Source organism: Dromiciops gliroides, chromosome 1, assembly GCF_019393635.1.
Source record: "Dromiciops gliroides isolate mDroGli1 chromosome 1, mDroGli1.pri, whole genome shotgun sequence".
NCBI classification, from domain to species: Eukaryota; Metazoa; Chordata; class Mammalia; order Microbiotheria; family Microbiotheriidae; genus Dromiciops; species Dromiciops gliroides.
In genome coordinates, this window is record NC_057861.1 from 7,022,775 (window position 1) to 7,042,280 (window position 19,506).

A 19,506-nucleotide genomic window follows, 5' to 3' on the forward strand; every position below is an offset into this window, starting at 1 on the left:
CATGGAATCCAGTGGATGGAGAATGAATGAGAGGCTGGTCTTCAGGAACCTGATCTGAAGCAGAGGAACAACTGAATCTATGCAAAGTAAGCATGGCAGAAGACAGCCACAGTAAGAAGAATGATCCCATTGATGTTGACAATATTCTTCCACAAGGGTTTCTCTGATGTGTCTGTGAGCTTCATCTTGAGGGCAGCCTCCTCCTCCTTGGTCAGCTTGGGCCCCTTCTGCTGGTCCAGTCCACAGAATAAGTCATAGGCCTTCCTGAAGCAGCTCTTATCCTCTTGAGGGGCTTCTGTGTCAAAGAAGCACAAGAGAATTATAGGACATGGGGGTGGGGAAGGCTGAAAATAGCAAAGAGATAGTAAATCTCCTATTAAGAAGGCCACTTCCTCTTTGGTCACCAGCTATCCCAAGGTTGGCTTCCACGGAAATGATATAAAATGTTTTCAGGAATATGATCAACTTGTCACAGTGAGGAGTTTCCCAAAGAGGAATGAAAATAGCCTGAGTTTTTGGACCAGCATCCTTGGGCTCCAGTATAGGTAATGATACTTACACTTCTTTTGGGTTTTGTTTTGTTTGGGTTTTTTGGCAGGGCAATGAGGGTTAAGTGACTTGCCCAGGGTCACACAGCTAGTAAGTGTCAAGTGTCTGAGGCTGGATTTGAACTCAGGTCCTCCTGAATCCAGGGCCGGTACCTTATCCACTGTGCCACCTAGCTGCCCCAATACACTTCTAATGAGAAAATGGAATACTAATAATGAGAGTCAACATTTCTATAGAGATTTAGGGTTTTTGAACTGCTTTATTTTTTTTTTCGCTCTATGCTAACAGTAACCCTGTGAAGTAGCTACTATTATCACTATTTTGCAAATGAGGAAACTGAGGCTCAATTGCCCATAATGACACAGCAGATAAAATTGAGAGGCAGTATTTGAACCAGGTCTCTTGACTCCAATTCAAGCACATATGTGAAAAGGTATTTTGCAGCCATAAAAAACTTTGTAAATGTTTTAGGGCTTTTTCTATTTGTTTCCAGATGTGTGATTTCATTTATGTAGTCAACCCCCAGTGAGGAAATGCCTCTACCAATGAATATTAGAACTTGTCCTACAACTTATGGTTTTAGGGAATTGTTCAGAGCACTGAGATGTTAAGTGACTCATGTAAGGGGCTAAAATTCTAGCTATGCTATCTAAAATCTAATGAGTGGTTGCCAATAAATTATAAGCTTTAGCAAGAGTACTTAAGTGTTTAAGTATTTATTACAGAGCATTAGGATCAAAGAGAAAGGTAAAAATTTAACTATTTCTAAGAGACCCCATCATCTGACCCACCACAGTGAGGTCAGGAACCAAAAGAGAAAGAACCCCTCCACCAGCATCTGCTTCCTACTTCATGTCCTCCTCCCAGAAATGAGTGGCTCCTCAAGTTGATTGGCTGGTAGACTTGATAGATAATACCCACGAGCAAACGTCACTTCCTGACACCAAGGACCTTGACTACATGGCTTGCCCTCAGAGGCCTTCTTCTCATGGCAGAGCTTTTCTACAGTAAGTCTCCAGCAGGTGGCATCATTCCAATCGTTACACTCATCAAGGGTCACACCACCAGCATGAGACAGAGGCAAGGCTTGAACCTAGATTGTCCTGGTGCCAAGGATGGCCCTTTATGCCCTACACTATCACTGATTTTCCTATAGAAGTTAGTACTAATGACTTCTTTATTCCTTCAATAATGTGTTACTCTTGTAGCACATTGGGGCTTGGATGTGACCCTGGGCTCTCAAAGGCTATTATAATGGTGTATAAGCTCTGAAAATTCCTTCCAAGCTGGAGAAGATGAGGGTTGCTAGGTTTGGAAAGATTCCCCAAACCAGAGGGTCCCAAAAGCCTCTTTCAACACTAAAACCTGAGAGACTCAGATGCCTTCAATTACTTTGTGAGATGTTGGCAAAATTGGCTGTAACTCCTGGAAAGTGCTTGAAAGTGCCTGAGAAGCTGTCCATGGTTCTGAAACCAGACCACTGGTCTCCCAGAACCAGCAAGGTTATGCAGAGTCCTCAGGGTGATGGATTTACAAGTGAAAAGTTTGGAGGGGGGTTCAACTTTTCTAAAATACATGTATATGATAATTTGTGATATTAATCACTCTTCTCTGGCTCCTTCATTTAGACTGAATTTATATTATTAGCTGTGTAACCCTGGGTAAGTCACTTAACGTCTCTTGGCCTCAGCTTCCTTGTATATAAAATAAGGATAATCACAGTACCTATCTCATAGGGTTGTTGTGAGGATTAAGTTATATGATATATATATATATATATATATATATATATATATATATAAATGCTTGCTATTTTTTGTTTGTTTTGGGGGGGGAGGTTTGTGGGGCAATGGAGTTTAAGTGACTTGCCCAGGGTCATGCAGCTAGAGTCAAGTGTCTGAGGCCAAATTTGAACTCAGGTCCTCCCGAATCCAGGGCCCGTGATTTATGCACTGTACCACCCAGCTGCCCCAATGCTTGCTATTTTTGTTATTTTTCCCTCTCCTACCCACAGAAGCTCCTTGAGGACAGGAACTCTTTTCTTTGTCCCTTTGTAAGATTCCTGGTGCCTGACACAGGGTCGGCACTTAATAAATTCCTGTTGAAGGGATGGATGCATGCACACATAGATGGATTCTCTGTAAATGTCAAAACTGACAGCCTCTCCAAGCCACCTGAACGTCATTTTGACAAATACTCCTGATAAATGCACTGGGATAAAAAGGGTTATTCTATAGGCACAGTTACAGGGATATGTGCCATTCAACTGGGCCTGGTCTTCCAGTGATAGCTCATTGAGACTGGGGTATTTCAAGGTCTGGTCTTGTCCCAAATCAATAGACTTGATCTTGCCACCTCAGGAATCAGATTCTCTCTTCTGGGACTCCTTATCCACCCTCTGCTTCTCCAGAGAGGATGGGGGGAGAGCCATGCCCACAAAACTGAGTGAGTCCTGCAGTAGGAAGTAGGAGACTAGGGTTCTCCTCTCTAATCTCTCACTCACTAATAAATTAGACAAACTTGGGCAAACTTCTCCCCCTCTCTGGGCCTTCTTTTTCTCACTGAAAAATAAGCAGTATACCCATTTTCCCAACTACCATGTAAGGCCACTGTAAAGACCATATTATACAAACTCATTTTTCATAGGAGAAAACTGAGGCCCAGGGAGGAGAAATGACTTTACCAGGATGACACAATAAGTCAATGGCAGAGCTGGAGCTAGACTCGAGATTCCTCTTCTTAACTAACAAAATATGTAAAGGGAGTTGAAAGGGCTATGACTGCATAGCTAAGCAGCATGTTTCTGACTCTACCTCTGCTCTGATTCTGACCCCACACTCCAATCCAGGCTGAACCACACAGGAAAAAATGGATTTGATTCAAGTGGTCTTACTCTCACTGTAGGAGAAAATAATTGAAGGGGTGTAAAAAGGACTTGGGTCCTAACTCACCTATTTCCAAGTTGTCTTCAGGATCTTCTGGGTCTTCCTTCTCATCAAGTGTATCCAGATCAATACGCTCTTCCTTGCTGTTTCTCAAAGTCCAACATAGGCGATAAAGCTGAGGGGATAGGAAAAAAAGAAGCAGATTAGCAAAGAAAAACAAACAGTACCACTTACCACACAGTTTAGGACATAGCTGTTGGGTTATCTACCATTCCCAAAAGGGATATATCATATCCTAGTGAAGGAGAGATCTTTCTAGGGGCAAGATTTAGTGCCAACTAGATTGTGGGAAATCAGGCATATTGATTCACTGTTGACTGGCAATACTTAATTGTACAAAAATATTCAGTACAGGTAGGGAACACGGTGGATAGAGTTCTGGGCCTGAATTCAGAAAGATTCATCTTCCTGAATTCAAATCTGACCCAGACACTTACTAGTTGTGTGACTCTGGACAAGTTACTTTACCGTGTTTGCCTCAGTTCTTCACTTTAAAATGAGCTGGAAAAGTGAATGGCAAAACACTCCACTATCTTTGCCAAGAAAACCCCAAATGGAGTCACAAAAAGTAAATATTCATAGCAGTATTATTTGTAATGGCAAAAAGTTGGAAACAAACAATATTCCCAACAATTAAGGAATGTCTGAGTCAGTTGTGCTATGTGAAGAAAATGGATCATTATTGCATCATAATAAACAACCTATATTAAGAAATCAAGAAAATATCACAAATATTATAGGAAGTAATGAAGAGTGAATAAAGTACATATACTATATATGGTACACAAATTGACCATAACCATGTAAACAAAGACAATTTTAAACAACAAGAAAACAGCCTCAGTTTCCTCAGCTGTAAAATGTATATAATATGGTCATCCACCTCCCAAGGTCATTGAGGGCCTCAAATTAGATCATATATGTATGTGCATATATATGTACAGATATACAGGTATGTGTGTATACATCTATCTGTAGAGTGCCTTTCAAACCTTAAAGTGATATATCAATATGAGCTATTGCTATTACCAGACTATACTTAAAAGTGTATGACTGAGGGGCCCCTAGGTGGCACAGTGGATAAAGCACTGGCCCTGGATTCAGGAGGACCTGAGTTCAAATCCAGCCTCAGACACTTGACACTTACTAGCTGTGTGACCCTGGGCAAGTCACTTAACCCCAATTGCCTTGCCCCACAAAAAAGTGTATGACCTTCCTTCAAAAAGAATAAAGTACAAAAGAATGAAGTTAAGTGAAGAACCATCCCAGTCACTGTTCAGGATTGTTGTTGTTTTCAGGGAATATATATATACATACATACATATATATATATACATATATATATACATATATATACACACTCTATATATTGTGTGTATATGTGTGTATATACATGTATGTGTGTATATGTATAAATACACATACAAATATATAGCGATTTTACATATATATGGTGATTTGATTGCGTGATGTGATTTCCTTATCTACTTGGTTTTTTTAATTGCCACAAAAATGAAGAAGAAGAACTTTCCATTCATGTCATGAAAGTGTCTGTTCAGTCACTCACTGAGAGACCAAGTGATGTCACAGAAAAAAAAAACCCCTCAGCTTGGAGTCAGAAAAGACCTGGGTTCAAGTCCCACTTATAACATTAACTAACCACCTAGTTTTGTCACTAAAGGCAGATCAATTCATCACTCTGAGCCTCAGTTTACTCATCTGTAAAATGAGGAGTAGAATGCCTGGGCCATCTATCTCACAGTGTGGATATGAGGCTCAAATGAAATATTTTGCAAGGTGTGAAGCACCATAAAAGGTCCCTTACTATCCACAGCTGTCCCCTTTTGGACAGCTCTCACAAGTAAGCAGTTATGCCAGGGGTTCTATTGTGTGAAGAAGAAGCTTCGAAGGACATGGTATAGGTGATGTGTCAGAAACAACTAAGGAACATGAAATAACATAGGACACTGACCCTGCCAGCCCTCTCAGGGATCAGTCTCTCCCAGGTTCAGAATGTTAGCCTTGGTACACAAGGGGTCAGCACCATGGCTAGGGAAGACAGCTGCTGGCTCGGGCATTACAAAGGCTCGGGGTACTTTAAGGCTTGCAAAGTGTTCCATTATCTCACTTGATCCTCACAAGGATCCTGGGAGGTAGGTGCCATTATTATATCCATTTTACAGAAAAGGAAACTCCAGGGTCATATCTCTAGGAAAGGTCTGACCCCAAGTCAATAACTCTATCCACTACAACTCCTCAATGACTTGCTACAATGTCCCTGGGTGGCCTGGGGTCAGAGTCGATTTCTTGTGAAGGCATGCATCTGTGATGAGATCTTTCAGAGACATGTCAGACTGCATTGCTTGATGTGAGATTCTGTCCCATTAACCTCACAGTGTTCAGGAGAGTCTAGATGTTTTGTTAATGCTTCCCTCTCCTCCAATCACTTTGACTTTACTGAGCTGTGTACATGTGGTATCTCCCCTGCAGAATGCGAAGCCTTTGAGGAAAAGATTGTTAAGTTTTTGTCTCTGTATCCCCAGTGCCTAGAGCAGCACATTGAACAAAAGATATATTTAATCATTAGTTGGTGAATTCAATGGAATGGAGTGGAAATAAACTAGAGTGGAGAATCAGATTGAGTGTCTTTAGGACCCTGCTCCAACTCTCCAATAGTTATGTGTTCTCATCATGTAGGCACTCCATCTAACTATGGTCATAAGTCACCCATGCCTGCCCATTTCTTTAAAAGCTGAGTAGATAGAGGCAGCTAGGTGGTGCAGTGGATAGAGCACCAGTCCTGGAGTCAGGAGGACTTGAGGTCAAATCCGGCCTCAGACACGTAACGTTTACTAGCTGTGTGACCCTGGGCAAGTCACTTAACCCCAGTTGCCTCACCAAAAGAAAAAAAAAGCTGAGTAGATCAAAAACTAATGTTGTTGAATTACAAAGAACAAGAGAAATGAGAAGACATCCCCTACTCCTTTGCAGAAATGTGGAGTACGGGGGAGCACAACACTGCATATGTTGTCAGATTTCCCAAAGTAGTGATTAATATGGCTGTTTTTTTCTGTTCTTCCTTTTTTCTTTAAAAATTCTTGGATATATCAAATATCTCTCTGGGAGGAGAGGAGGAGTGATATGCATAGGGGAGATTTAGATGATGTAAAAAAATATAGAAATAAAACATATTTTTTAAAATTGAGCTGGCCCAGGATCATGGCTGAAAGGTTAACCACTGGCACTACAAGTGTAGCTCAATTTTCCAACCAGGAATCTGATGCTATGGTTCTTCGTCAATTACTTTAAGGAATAGACACTAAGGTTAGGAATTCCTTGGGGATATGGCAGGAATACTTTGTGTTTCTAATAGATTCCATAGGTCTTTGTGGAGTAGAAACAAGTATCAATGGAAGACTCTGGCAAAAGAGCTAATACTTACATGCACATCTGGGATGGGCTTGGTCAAGAAGGAGACGATTAAAATGGTGATGACAGATACGACAAACAGAATAATGGCAAAGTAGAGGTAATGAATACCACAAATGATCGTTGGACAGTTACTGGGCTCCATACAGCTGCCTGTTCCATAGGCAAACTCTGCAATCATTCGAGACAGTCCTATCAGGAGTCCAAGAACCAACCCCCAAAAGGCACCCTGCAAAAGAAGGACAAAGAAGCCATGTTTACTGTGAAGATAGACTTGTTTCCTGGGCAGTCATGTTTCAAAGATTGAGGAGGTGGCTTAATGTCATGGATAGCACTAGATTTGAAGTCAAAAGATTGAGATTTGAGTTCTGGCTTCAGGTGAGTCATGGAACCACTCTGGACCTCAGTTTCCTCATCTGTAAAATAGAAATGATGACACTCTAATATGTACTTCACTTTAGTGCGATATATATTTAAGTCTTGTCTTCTTAATGAACTGGAAAGCTCCTCGAGAGAAAAGAAACAAAGTATGTCTTACACTTTTGTAAAGAACAATTAACTTATAGGTGTGATGGTGATCTTGGATGAAGAAGACTTACTAGTCTCAAGTGCTTACTCTGACACTAACTAGTCAGGTGATCCTGGATAAATCACTCAATCTCCCTAAGTTTCTAGTTTCCTCATTTGTATGTGATTTGTCATCACAAAATCTCAGAGCTGGAGGAAACTAGCTGAGCATGAATCCCTCCTGACACAACCCTGATCACCAGCCTCTGCTTGAAACTCACTGGTGAGGAGACTCCCAATCTCTCCCCAGATAGCCCATTTGATTTTTTGATATTTATGATTTTTAGAAAGGTTTTTTTCTTACATCAAACTTGTCTCTGAAACATCCATGCAGTGTTCCTAGGTCTGCCGTCTGAGGCCATGCACAATGAATCTAATCCCTCATACATTTAACAACCCTTCAAGTATTTGCTGACTCGCCTCAATGAATACTGCCCCGAGATCATTGCTGTTGTTGTTGTTGTTGTTGTTGTTGTTGTTGTTTCAGAAGACTGGACAATGGCTATGGTTATGTATCCAATGGTTTTGTCTATTTTGATACAGTGAGGTTTGATTCTAGCCAAAGACACTCCTACACCAAGTTGGTGCCAGAAGCTGTTGGGGATCAGAAAGTCCTCCAGGAGGGAAGAGACCTGAGTATTTTAGCAGATCGATTTTAAGTGAGAGACCCCATCCAAATGGCTTTGCTCTCTAGAAAGCTTCCAAGCCTGGAGAGTCATCCTGGGAACATCCTGGGAGAAAGAGCCATCCTGGCTGGCACATTGAGGGTTCCGCCATGGCTGAGACTATTCTGGGAGCTTTGATGGACATCCATGCAAGAGTGTTTGACCAGTCAGGGGCATACTTTGAAAATTAGATACTTCCTTTACACCAGTCCCTTAACCATCGCAGGCTGTAAAATGTCAAAATCTTTCTAAAAAATTTCATCACCATCAAGGACACCTCGAAAAACCATTCAGCAGGCCAGCTATGCTTGGCGTTTCTAATGCACTCTTGGAAGGATACACTAGGTCACTCAAGCAACACCATGGAGTCTGACATTTAGTACGAGAGATTTAGGAATGAGTTTTTCTTAAATGTTAAGAACATTCTTGGGGCAGCTAGGTGGCGCAGTGGATAGAGCACCGGCCCTGGAGTCAGGAGTACCTGAGTTCAAATCCGGCCTCAGACACTTAATACTTACTAACTGTGTGACCCTGGGCAAGTCACTTAACCCCAATTGCCTCACTAAAAAATAAAATAAAATAAAAAATAAAAAAAGAACATTCTTCATGCCCCTGCTGATGTGATGGCCCAGTTTGAGAAATGGAAAAATTAGGAGCTCAAGTTGAACAAAGTTTTTTATAACAAGAAGACAATGATTCACGAAGCCCTCAATGATAATTATGACATACAGTCATAGAGGAAATGCGAGCTCAGGTCAGCCAAAGCAATCTCTGCTGCCCAGAAATCCTCTGGAAAACTGCCAAATCATGGTAAGCTGGAAAACATCAGCACTTACATCACCCACATGCTGAAGATCTTTGATGCCATAGAAAGGGAGGATACACCGGGCTTTCCACCTGGTATGCACCTAGAGTCAACAGCGATGCCTTAAGGAGTACAGAAAATCATCCGAGGTGCTCCGCCCTACAAAAACCCCCCTGAGATTGGAGTGTGACTGGAAGACCCTGAAGGCCTTGGACCAGGGTTAAATTGGTGGACAGAGACACCTTATTAAAGGAGAGAGAAGGAGAAAGAAGGCTAAAGAAGAGAAAAAGAAAGAGGACACAGCTGGGAAGAAGCAGGAGCAGGAAGTGGCGAAACTTGGAAAGATGAAGATTCCACCAAGCAAAATGTTTCTGTCAGAAAATGATAAATACTCCAATTTTTTTTGGTGGGGCAATGAGGGTTAAGTGACTTGCCCAGGGTCACACAGCTAGTAAGTGTCAAGTGTCTGAGGCCGGATTTGAACTCAGGTCCTCCTGAATCCAGGGCCGATGCTCTACCCACTGCGCCACCTAGCTGCCCCAATACTCCAATTTTGATGAAAATGGATTTCCTACCCATGATATGGAAGGCAAAGAACTCAGCAAAGGACAAATAAAGAAGCTAAAGAAACTTTCTGAAGGAAAGGAAAAAACTCCATAAGGTGTATTTACAGCTGATTCCAAATGGCAGCTTAAAATGAGAAGAGAAGGCAGATTTTCTTGAAATAATCCAAGGTGAAGGAGTTATTCCTCTGTGCCTGCCAACAACTATACAGACCACCTCCTGGAGCTTTTGTTGTGGTAACTATTTCTCTGGTGGTCAAGACTGGGAGTTTAGCACAGATACCCATCATGCACTGTCCACTGTAGAATTTTAGAAATAAAATGTCCCTAAGACCCCTGAAACTGAGCTAGCTTTCCTCTCCCACATTTCCTGTGTGGCAGTCCCAGATGATGATGCTCTGTCAGCAGCTCCAGATAAGGGAACTCCTGAGTGTGACCACTTCAGCCAGCTGAGAAAACTGTCTCCCATGCTGATTGTTATCCAGCTAATCTCAGCTTCAGTCTGAGGACATCCATCTGAGAGATGTGAGGAGGCGAATAAAATGTGCAACAATTGTATAGCAGAACTGACCAAGACATCCTAAACAAAGTTTTCCCTTTCCAATCATAATGAAAAAATCCTTCACCACTAAAAAACACACACACACACAAAAACAAAAACAAAAACAAAACCACCAGACTGCCGATTCAACCTGGATCCAGGGCTGACAACTGTCTCCCCTGCAGCAGCTAGGTGGTGCAGTGGGGTGTGGGAACTCATATTCCTGAGTTCAAATCTGACCTAAGGCACTTACTAGCTGTGTGACCTTGGGCAAGTCATTTTACCTTTTGGTCTCAGTTTCCTTATCTGTAAAATGATCTGGAGAGGGAAAGGACAAACCACTCCAGTATCTCTGCCAAGAAAACTCCAAAGGGGGCCACCAAGAGTTGGACATGACTGGAATGACTCAACAACATCAATCTTCATGCCATCAATCCCCAGTTCCTTCAATTGATGCTCATATGGGGTGATCTATGAGACTGGCAATATCCAGGTTGACTTCTAGATACTGCTTATCTAATCTGTGTCTTTCCTAAAATATGGTCCCCAGGACTTAGCAGATGCAGCCTGACCAGGACCAGATACAATGAAACTATTACCCCCTTGTTCCTGGACTCTAGGCCTTTTTATTTTTTTATTTTTTGACAGGGCAATGAGGGTTAAATGACTTGCCCAGGGTCACACAGCCAGTAAGTGTCGAGTGTCTGACGCCGGATTTGAACTCAGGTCCTCCTGAATCCAGGGCCAGTGCTCTATTCACTGCACCACTAGCTGCCCCCTCTAGGCCTTTTTTAATGTAGTTAAACAGAGCATTGACTTAGGAGCCGCCAAATCACACATCGACTTGTATTGAGCCTGGGTTACACCTAAACCACTAGAAGTTGTTTGTTTGTTTGTTTTCAGACAAATGTAACCACACCTCCCCTAAGCTGGGCATGGGGACATTGATGTATTGAACTTGTCAAATGTTTTAACTTTATCCCTATGAAATTTCATCTTATTAGGTGTGGCCCAAAGTTATAGCTGTTAAAATCTTTTTGAATTCTGAATTGAACAAATTAACTATCCCTTCCCATTTCCTATCATTAACATACATCACGTTTGATGAGTAAATGATCTAATCACCCATACAGTCACTAATGAAGATGTTTAAAAATACAGGAGCGGGGAGCAGCTAGGTGGTGCAATGGATAGAGCACCAGCCCTGGATTCAAATCCAGCATCAGACACTTGACACTTACTAGCTGTGTGACCCTGGGCAAGTCACTTAACCCCCATTGCCTCGCCAAAAAAATAAAAATAAAAAATACAGGAGCAAGTACAGATCCTTGGAGCATTTCAATGGAGACCTCCTTTTGAGTTGGCATTGAACCATTATTCATTGTATAATGTTGTATAGCCCATGTCTCACCATATTTCACACACACACACACACACACACACACGCAAGAATTTTGGAAGACACTTTGCTAAAATCTAGGTAAACAGTAACCACAACATTCTCCTGATTCAAGTCTAATTGTTTTGTTTTTGACTGGTACCTGTGTTTATATCAGTGGGGTTACCTTGTCAAAAAATGGAAATTAGAGGATTTTAGCACACTCTGTTTATGGTGAGGCTATGCGGGCTCAAATGCTGCTTTTTATGTATATGTGACTTATCTCCTCAAGACTCCACCAGTCTTATTTCCATGAGACTGTAAGTAAAAATAATGCTTTAAACTTCTATTGTATCTCTCCCAGTGCCTAATATCGGCTCACTCAACACAACAGAACAGATGCTCACTCAACACTTCTTTGATCCAAGTCTCAGATGAGGTCATTCTGGTGCCCCCTTTATTGGACTTTCATAGATATTTGAAACTGGCTCTTACAAGATCACCAAGGGATCTGAGGCCATGAAAAGTCGTTTCAGGGTATTTGTTGAGTGCAGGGCACTCAATATTGGGTGGGAAGACACAAAGAGCTCATAGGATCCTACAGTTTTAGAACTGAAGGAGACCTCAAGGTTCAACCACCTGATTTTGCAGATGAAGAAATTGAGGCCAAGAGAGAAGTGACTTTGGCCAAGATCACAGAGCTATTAAATAATAGAGCCCAGACAGAATTGGGTCTGTGAGTCTTTCCTTACACAATATCCTGTCCCTGATTGTGGTTGCTTCACTTACAGTCTCTAAGAGTGGTTCTTCTTAATCCTTCACCACAGCTTATAGCTAAGAATTCTGGGGATGGTCACAACCTTGACAAATGCCCCACTGGCATAGGGAGAGATCTGGGTTCAAGGGAAAAGGTCCAAAATTTCTGAGTATAATGACATTTCTCCAAGGTTTGTACACACCGGCTCATTGACTCTCTTGCAGAAAATGGCAAGCAGGAAAACGGCACCGATGGGTGGCCCCAGGTAACTGGTGATCGACTGGATATAGTCAAAGAGCTGCCCACTCTGAGCTGACTGCACGATAGGCACCCAGGCAATGCTGATGCCAAGTAGTGCCAGCATGAACACCCTGCAAATGAAACCAGTACACAAAAGTCAGGAGACGTAATCATCTTAATGAAGCAATCAAAATGTGTTCAAGTATTCGAGGACACAGAGGCACCTAACGTTGGCAGTAGAGATGAATAATGAGCAAGTCTATTAATGAGCAGCCTGCTGTCCTGACTGTTTCCAAGGCTAATCACTTGTTTTGAATGAAATGTTCTGCCTCTTTGGAAGTCATATGTGCCTTTAGTAAATGAATATGTGTTTAACTTTCCCCAATAACCATAGTTTCTTGCAGGAACTCAGGCTCAGTGATTGCTGGCCGGTGCAGCCAAGGCACGGAATCTTAAGTTAATTAACTATTAACCTTCACGGAGGGAGTTCTTTGTCTCATGCCTTTCTACCTCTACTGAGATCATGTGATACAACTCTCTCATTTTACAGATGAAGAAACTGAGACACAGAAAGTGGAAGTGGCAGAGATCCCACAATCGAACATCAACTTCAAGGAGATCAAAGACAGAAAGATGGGTCCCATACATATGAATATATATCATAGCAGCGCTTTCTGTGACAATAAAGAACTGGGGGGGGGGAAGAATATGCCCATTCATTGGGGAAAGACTAAACAAATTTCAATACATGAATGAATGGAATATTGCTGCACCAAAAGACATTCTGAATATTAAAAATACATAGAAGCATAAGAAGATTTACATGAACTGATGTAGAGTGAAGTAAGTACAGTGAGGACAGTAATCTATACAATGAGTAGAACAATGAGGCTTGGGGGAAGAATCTGAAACTGAAAGCTATGTGATTATAATGACCACGTTTGGTCTTGTAAAAGAAATGAGAAAATGCATCTCCTCTCTACTTTGCAGGTGGGATATTATGAGTGTGGAACATTGCATATGCCATCGGCGTTGGTTAATGTTTGGTTTTGGCTTTGCTGAAATGGGATTTTTTTCTAGTCTTATTTTAGGGACAGCTCTTTGGGGAAGGGAGGGATGAAGGGCATCATTAGAAATGAAGAAAGCAATACAACTTTCATTTAAGTCATAAAAGGAATGGACTACCTCAGGAGGTAAGGATTTCTCCATCAATGGAGGTCTTCTAGCAAAGGCTGGATGACCCCATGCTGGAGATGTTATGCCTGTCCTGGTATAATATATAACATACAACACATAACATAATAGTCATCCTTGGGTTGCCCTGGGCACTTTCTAAGTTCCCTTCAAACCCTGAGGTTCTAGAATTCTATTAAATGGATTAAAAAGGACATTGTGGAGCAGTGGGAAAAATACAGGGCAAGGAGCAGTGTGGTACAATAGTAATAGCTGATATTTATCAAGCACTTTCTATGTGCCAGGCAATTGTGCTAACTGCTTTACAATGATCACTTCATTTGGATCCTCAGGAGAACCCTGGCAGGTAGATGCTATTATTATTTTCATTTAACAGATGATGAAACTGAGGCAGGCAAAGGTTACATGACTTGTCCAGAATCACACAGCTAGTGTCTGAGGCTGAGAGCCCTAGATCTGGAGGCAGAGGACACAGGTTTGAAATGATACTACCTGGACGATCTTGGGCAAATGATTTCTTCTAATTAACCTCATGGGTTTATTGTAAGGAAATCTCTCTTTAAAGTACTATATAAATGTAGTTTACTATAAAAAATTGATGAGCAGGATGCTATCAGAAAAATCTGGAATGACCTACATGAGCTGATGCAAAGTGAAATGTACTGTATACAAAATACCAGCAATATTGTAAGATGAACTGCTGTGAATGATTTGGTTATTTTCAGCAATGCAATGATCCAAGACAACTCTGAAGGTCTTATGAAAAATGCAACCCATCTACAGAGAGCGAACTGATGGTATTTGAAAACAGATTGAAACATAATTTTTGTTAGTTCCTTTATCTGAAGTCTTGGTTTTTGTCTGTTTTCTTTCACAACCTGGCTAATGTGGAAATGTTTAGTATAACTGCTCATGTACAGCTTAAATTGAATTACTTGAGTTCTTGGGGGACGGAAGGAAGGAGGAAGAGAATTTGGAATGCAAAGTTGTTTTGGTTTTTTTTGTCGTTTTTTTTGTTTTGTTTTTTTAGTGAGGCAATTGGGCTTAAGTGACTTGCCTAGGGTCACACAGCTAGTAAGTGTTAAGTGTCTGAGGCCGGATTTGAACTCAGGTACTCCTGACTCCAGGGCCGGTGCTCTATCCACTGCACCATCTAGCTGCCCCCAAAGTTGTTTTATTAATTGATGTGGAAATTTGTATTTTACGTGCAATTTGGGAAAATAAAATTCTAAATATTGAAAAGTAAATTATTTCTTCTCTCTGGGTCCCCATTGCTCACTTATACAGTAAGGCATTTGGACATGGAGTAGAAATAGGCATGGAGTATGAAGATTTGTGTGAAGTCTTAGCTATGACACCTACTAGGTGCAGGTCCCAGCACTTTTGTGCTTCAGTTTCTTCATATGAAAAATAAGAGCAATGCACTAGCTGCTCTCCAAGAAGCCATTCAAATGTATTTTTATTCTATGACTACATGCCCCCTTCTACCTCTAGACCCAATGAGCTCTAAGAACCTGGGCTATAGCCCTGACTCTGCTACTAAATTATCATATGACCTTGAAACCTTCCCTCTCTGGGTCTCATCTTTTTATCTGTAAAATGGGGTTGGGGTGGTTGATGAATGAGTGATTTCTGAGTTTATTTTTTCCTCTAGAATTCTATGACTTGGCCTAAGCTGTGAGGTTGAAAGTAACTCCAGAAGGATGCCTTCAAAATGTCCACATAAAAGCAATGTTCAAGGAAGGACCAAAAGTAGCCCCAGAGGGACACTCATGTTCCACACAAGCCCTGCCCAGGATGGGAGACAAGGGTATGAGAAGTGAGTGGTTGTGGGTCTATCTGGGTATACCTAGTTTTAAGGTCCCTCTTAACCCTGGTTTGCTGTCCATCAATAAATATGAACTAAGCCCCTACTATGTGCCAGTCACTGTTCTAAAATGCTGGGGATATGAAGAGAGACAAAAGACAATCCCTGCCCTTGAGGAGCTCACAATTTGACAACGTGCAAACAGCTATGTACCAATTAACTATAGAAGGATAAATGGGAAATCACCAATGGAGGGAGGGGCCTAGAATGGAGGGCTTGGGAAAGGCTTCCTGTAGACAGTAGGACTTTAGCTGGCACCCAAAGGAAACCAGGAAAGCCACTAGATGCAGATGAGGTGGGAAAGCATTCCAGGCATGAGGAATGCCAATGAAAATGCCTGGAGGGGAGAGATGGAGGGTTTTGTTCAAGGATGGCCCAGAGCTCTGTGTCACTGGATCAAAGAGTAGGGTAGAGTAGGAGGAAGTATAAAACTTGAAGGGGAGGAGGGGGTGGAAGGGCTTTGAATATCAAATAGAGGATTTTGTATTTGATGCTAGAAGTGACAGGGAGTGACTGAGTTGGGAGGGGAGGGTGACATGGTCAGACATGTGTGATGGGAATATCACTTTGGAGATGAGTAGAGTATGTATTGCAGTGGTGATATACTTGAGGCAGGCAGGACCACACCCCCAGTAGCTATTGGAATAGCCCAGGGGTGAGGTGATGAGGTTCTGCACCAGGGTGGGGGCAGTGTCAGAACAGAGATGGGAGCTTATCTGAGAGATGTCACAAAGATGAAATGAATGGGTCTGGGAAGCAGCATGGCTATGGGGAGTGAGGAAAAGTAAGGAGCCTGAGATGACTCCTAGGTTGGGAGCCCTTGGTAGTAATAGGGAAGTTTGGAAATGGGAAGGGTTTGGGGGAAAAGATAATAACTTCAGTTTTTGAATAAGGTTTCTTCCAGCTCACTCTGCATTTTCAGGCATGAAAGTAATCCATGTTTTGACTTTTTTTGTTGTTTTCAGGACCCTTCCAGCTCACACCTTCAATGTTCTAAGGTCCTTCCTCACTCCAACATTCTACAGTCCATCCAGGTCCTGACCTAGTCTTGTTCTAAGATCCTTCCCAGCTCTGACAATTCATGTTCTAAGCCCTCTTCCAACTCTAACATTCTATGTTCTAAGGTCCCTCTCAGTTCTGAGAATGCTGACATTTTATGTCCTGAGCCATGCCCCATCACCTTCCCCCAACCAGTTCTGACATCCCCTGTTCCAAAGCTCCTCCAACTTCTGACATTCCATTTTCTAAGGCTCCCAGCTCAGACATTCTGTTCTAAGGTCCTTCCCATCTCAGACTGTTTGGATTCTAAGGTGCCTCCTAGTTCTTATATTCTCTGTCCTTCCCATCTCAGTCTATTTGGGCTCCAAGGGTCCCCCTGGCTCTGACACTGTGACCTGTTAGATTTATGACTCAGACAAGAAAAGCAGACAGTCTCACCTTCCAGCTATCATAAGCTCCTTCTCAGATGCCTTCTTCCGGATTTTGGTGTAGATGTCCATGGTGAACAGAGTGCTGGCACTATTGAAGATGGAGGTGAGGGAGCTCATAAGGGAGGCCAGCATGACAGACAGCATCAGGCCACGAAGACCTAGAACACAAAGGAGGCTCCTGAGGTGGGGTCCGGGAGAAGCTGCTATGAGAGGCTGGTCACACAGCTGAGAAGGGTCCAGCTCATCACTTTCCCCTCATCCCCCTTCCTCTTCTCTTCCTCTTCCCCCACCCTGCCATGTTTGTTGCTGTTCCTGTAGCTGCCTAATGATACCACCTTGAGTGCTCTGTGCTCTCACCCGGAGGAGGCCCCTGGGATTTAGATACCAGAAGTCCACCTGTGTAGTTCTCCAACCACATCACCACCACAAGTGCCCAAGTCCAGTCCTGCCTTGGCTACTACTTCACTGAATAATAAGTAAGTAAATTGTTATTGACTGACTGATTTTAAGAAAAACACTTCCCCTGTCTGGGCCTCAGTTTCTTCATGTGTATAATCATACCATCTGATCCCTAAAGTCCCTTCTATATACCTTCTGTGTTCTGTGGTCCAATGTCTCTCCCAGCATTGGCATTCTATTATCTAATTTCCCTCTAAGGTCCCTCCCAGATCTCACAATCCATGTTCAATCTCTCCCAGCTCTGAGGCTTGTCCCAGCTCTGTCATCCACTATTCTAAAGCCCTTCCTAGATCAAAGATTCTCTGTTCTAAGGGCAATTCCAGCTTTGGCATTCTGTGTTCTAAGGACCCTCCCAAATCTCTCAATGCAGCACAGTCCCTCCCTCAATGAGCTTACAGTCTAATGGGGGAAACTTAACCTATGTAACCTTTGTGTCCCCCCCCCCCCACTAGAAGGCAAGCACCCTGCAAGCAAGGCACCTATATCCCATTCAGCATTCCCCAGCACAGTAGCTGCTCAACAGGCTTTCTGATGAGCAATTATGTTTGCAGTACCCCTCAGGAGAGTGTCCTTGAGGGTGACCTCATCCAAGGGGTCGAAGCCAGGTTTGGTAGAAATATGCCCAGACTGGGGGACCAGGAGACCCAGAGGAAAGCTAGGGCTCTGCCCCTGTGTAAGTGGTCTGGAGAGGGCAATGACTTCTCTAAGGTCACACAGGGAGTACAGCTCTAACCACTATACCACACAGCCAGTGCTCCTTACTCCCAGCTCTATGGCTTTCCACTGCCCCACAGCATGTGCTGACCAATGGCTATCTTCACTTGAAGCCTTAGTTCCTAGCATGGCTTCCCAAAACAACTCCTTTCACTTTGTGCCTCACTTTCCTCATCTGTAAAATGGAGATGGTAAACCTTGCCCTGTCTACTTTAGGAGGATATGATAAAGTTAAAAATCAGGTCATGCATCCAAGCCATCCCCAAGTATGGATTAGCCACCTATGGTGATTGAGGCAATGTAGGGAACCTAGGGCATGGGAGAAAGCTTAAAGGGAAGGGAGGGCTTAGCATCTTCCATCAATCCAGGTAAACCCACAGTACATGGAAAGAGCCTTGGATCTTGAATCAGAGGTCCTGGGTTCCAATCCTGACATTCCATCTCTATGTGATTTGGTAGGAAGTTGTAACTCCAGCCCAGGCACTTTTCCCCAGGGTAAGAAACAACAGAGGGGTTATCACCTTGGGGGATAGTTTCTTCCCTCCCCCATGGCCCTCCCCACCCCCATCCCCACTGATAGCATCAGCCTTGTTGAATTCTAGAAGGGACCTCAAAGGCCGAGTCCAACCCCTACTTTTTACAAATAAGGAAACTGAGGCCCAAAGATGGGAAGGGCCTCACCCCAGGTCACACAGATAAGGAAGGACTAGACTCTGGAACCAATGTTCTTCCTACTATACTCCACTGCCTCATACCAAACCATTCCAGTGCCCGTTCGGATACCATCACCCACATTCTTGGCCAATAGGCAGCAGCTGATCTACATGGAGATCACTGTAGCCCTAACTGGGACCCACACAGGCACTTTTTGTTACTTATGGAGCTAAATCAACAGGCAACCACAGTGATTAATGATTACCTCTAGCTGTTATAGCATTATAATGGCTTGCCCAAGGTCATGAATGACATCTATGTGGAAACACTACATGTTCTTCCCTCCCAAGCCCAGGCAGAATGTGCCAGGCCAGTGTGTTGAGTCAATAACTCCCAGTAAGACCTTCAGTAAGTTCCTTTCCCTGTCCTGAGCCTTACTTGAGTACAAACAAGCACAAGATGAAAGAGGCATGGTTAAATAGCAGTATGTCTGAAGACGATCTCAGGACCTTAAGGGACTCCAAGTTCAATATGAATCAGCAGAGTGATGCAGGGACCAGAAGAGGAAAAAGTAATGGAATGTTGGTTTTCATTCAGAGAAGCCAAGTTTCCAAGAACAAAGAGGTGACAGCCCCACTGTCCTCTGCTCTGTTCAGAGCTTGTCTCAAGTCTTCACTTCAACTCTGGGTGACACAATTAAAGGATGTGAATAAGCCAGGCCAAAGAAGGGCCTTGAGACCATATTCTAG

The 19,506-nt window shown here is 42.8% G+C and overlaps 1 protein-coding gene and 1 pseudogene across 5 annotated transcripts in view; one reads left to right on the top strand and one right to left on the bottom strand.

Moving 5' to 3' along the window:
• Positions 1–19,506, bottom strand: part of SLC5A1 (solute carrier family 5 member 1) — a 44,038-nt gene continuing 24,532 nt past the window's right edge. The window contains exons 7-12 of one of the 5 annotated variants that reach the window (XM_043972580.1): positions 16,938–17,088; positions 12,402–12,570; positions 6,937–7,152; positions 3,501–3,609; positions 1,382–1,387; positions 1–295 (exon numbers count right to left, since the gene is read on the bottom strand). In XM_043972580.1, the coding sequence (XP_043828515.1) occupies positions 78–295; positions 1,382–1,387; positions 3,501–3,609; positions 6,937–7,152; positions 12,402–12,570; positions 16,938–17,088 (869 nt within the window). In that variant the 3' untranslated portion in view covers positions 1–77. Of the gene's footprint in view, positions 305–1,381; positions 1,388–2,219; positions 2,229–3,500; positions 3,610–6,936; positions 7,153–12,401; positions 12,571–16,937; positions 17,089–19,506 lie in introns of all 5 variants that reach the window. The other 4 variants (XM_043972571.1, XM_043972553.1, XM_043972562.1 and 1 more) reach the window with 4 other exon arrangements.
• Positions 7,819–9,355, top strand: LOC122736607 (annotated as a pseudogene).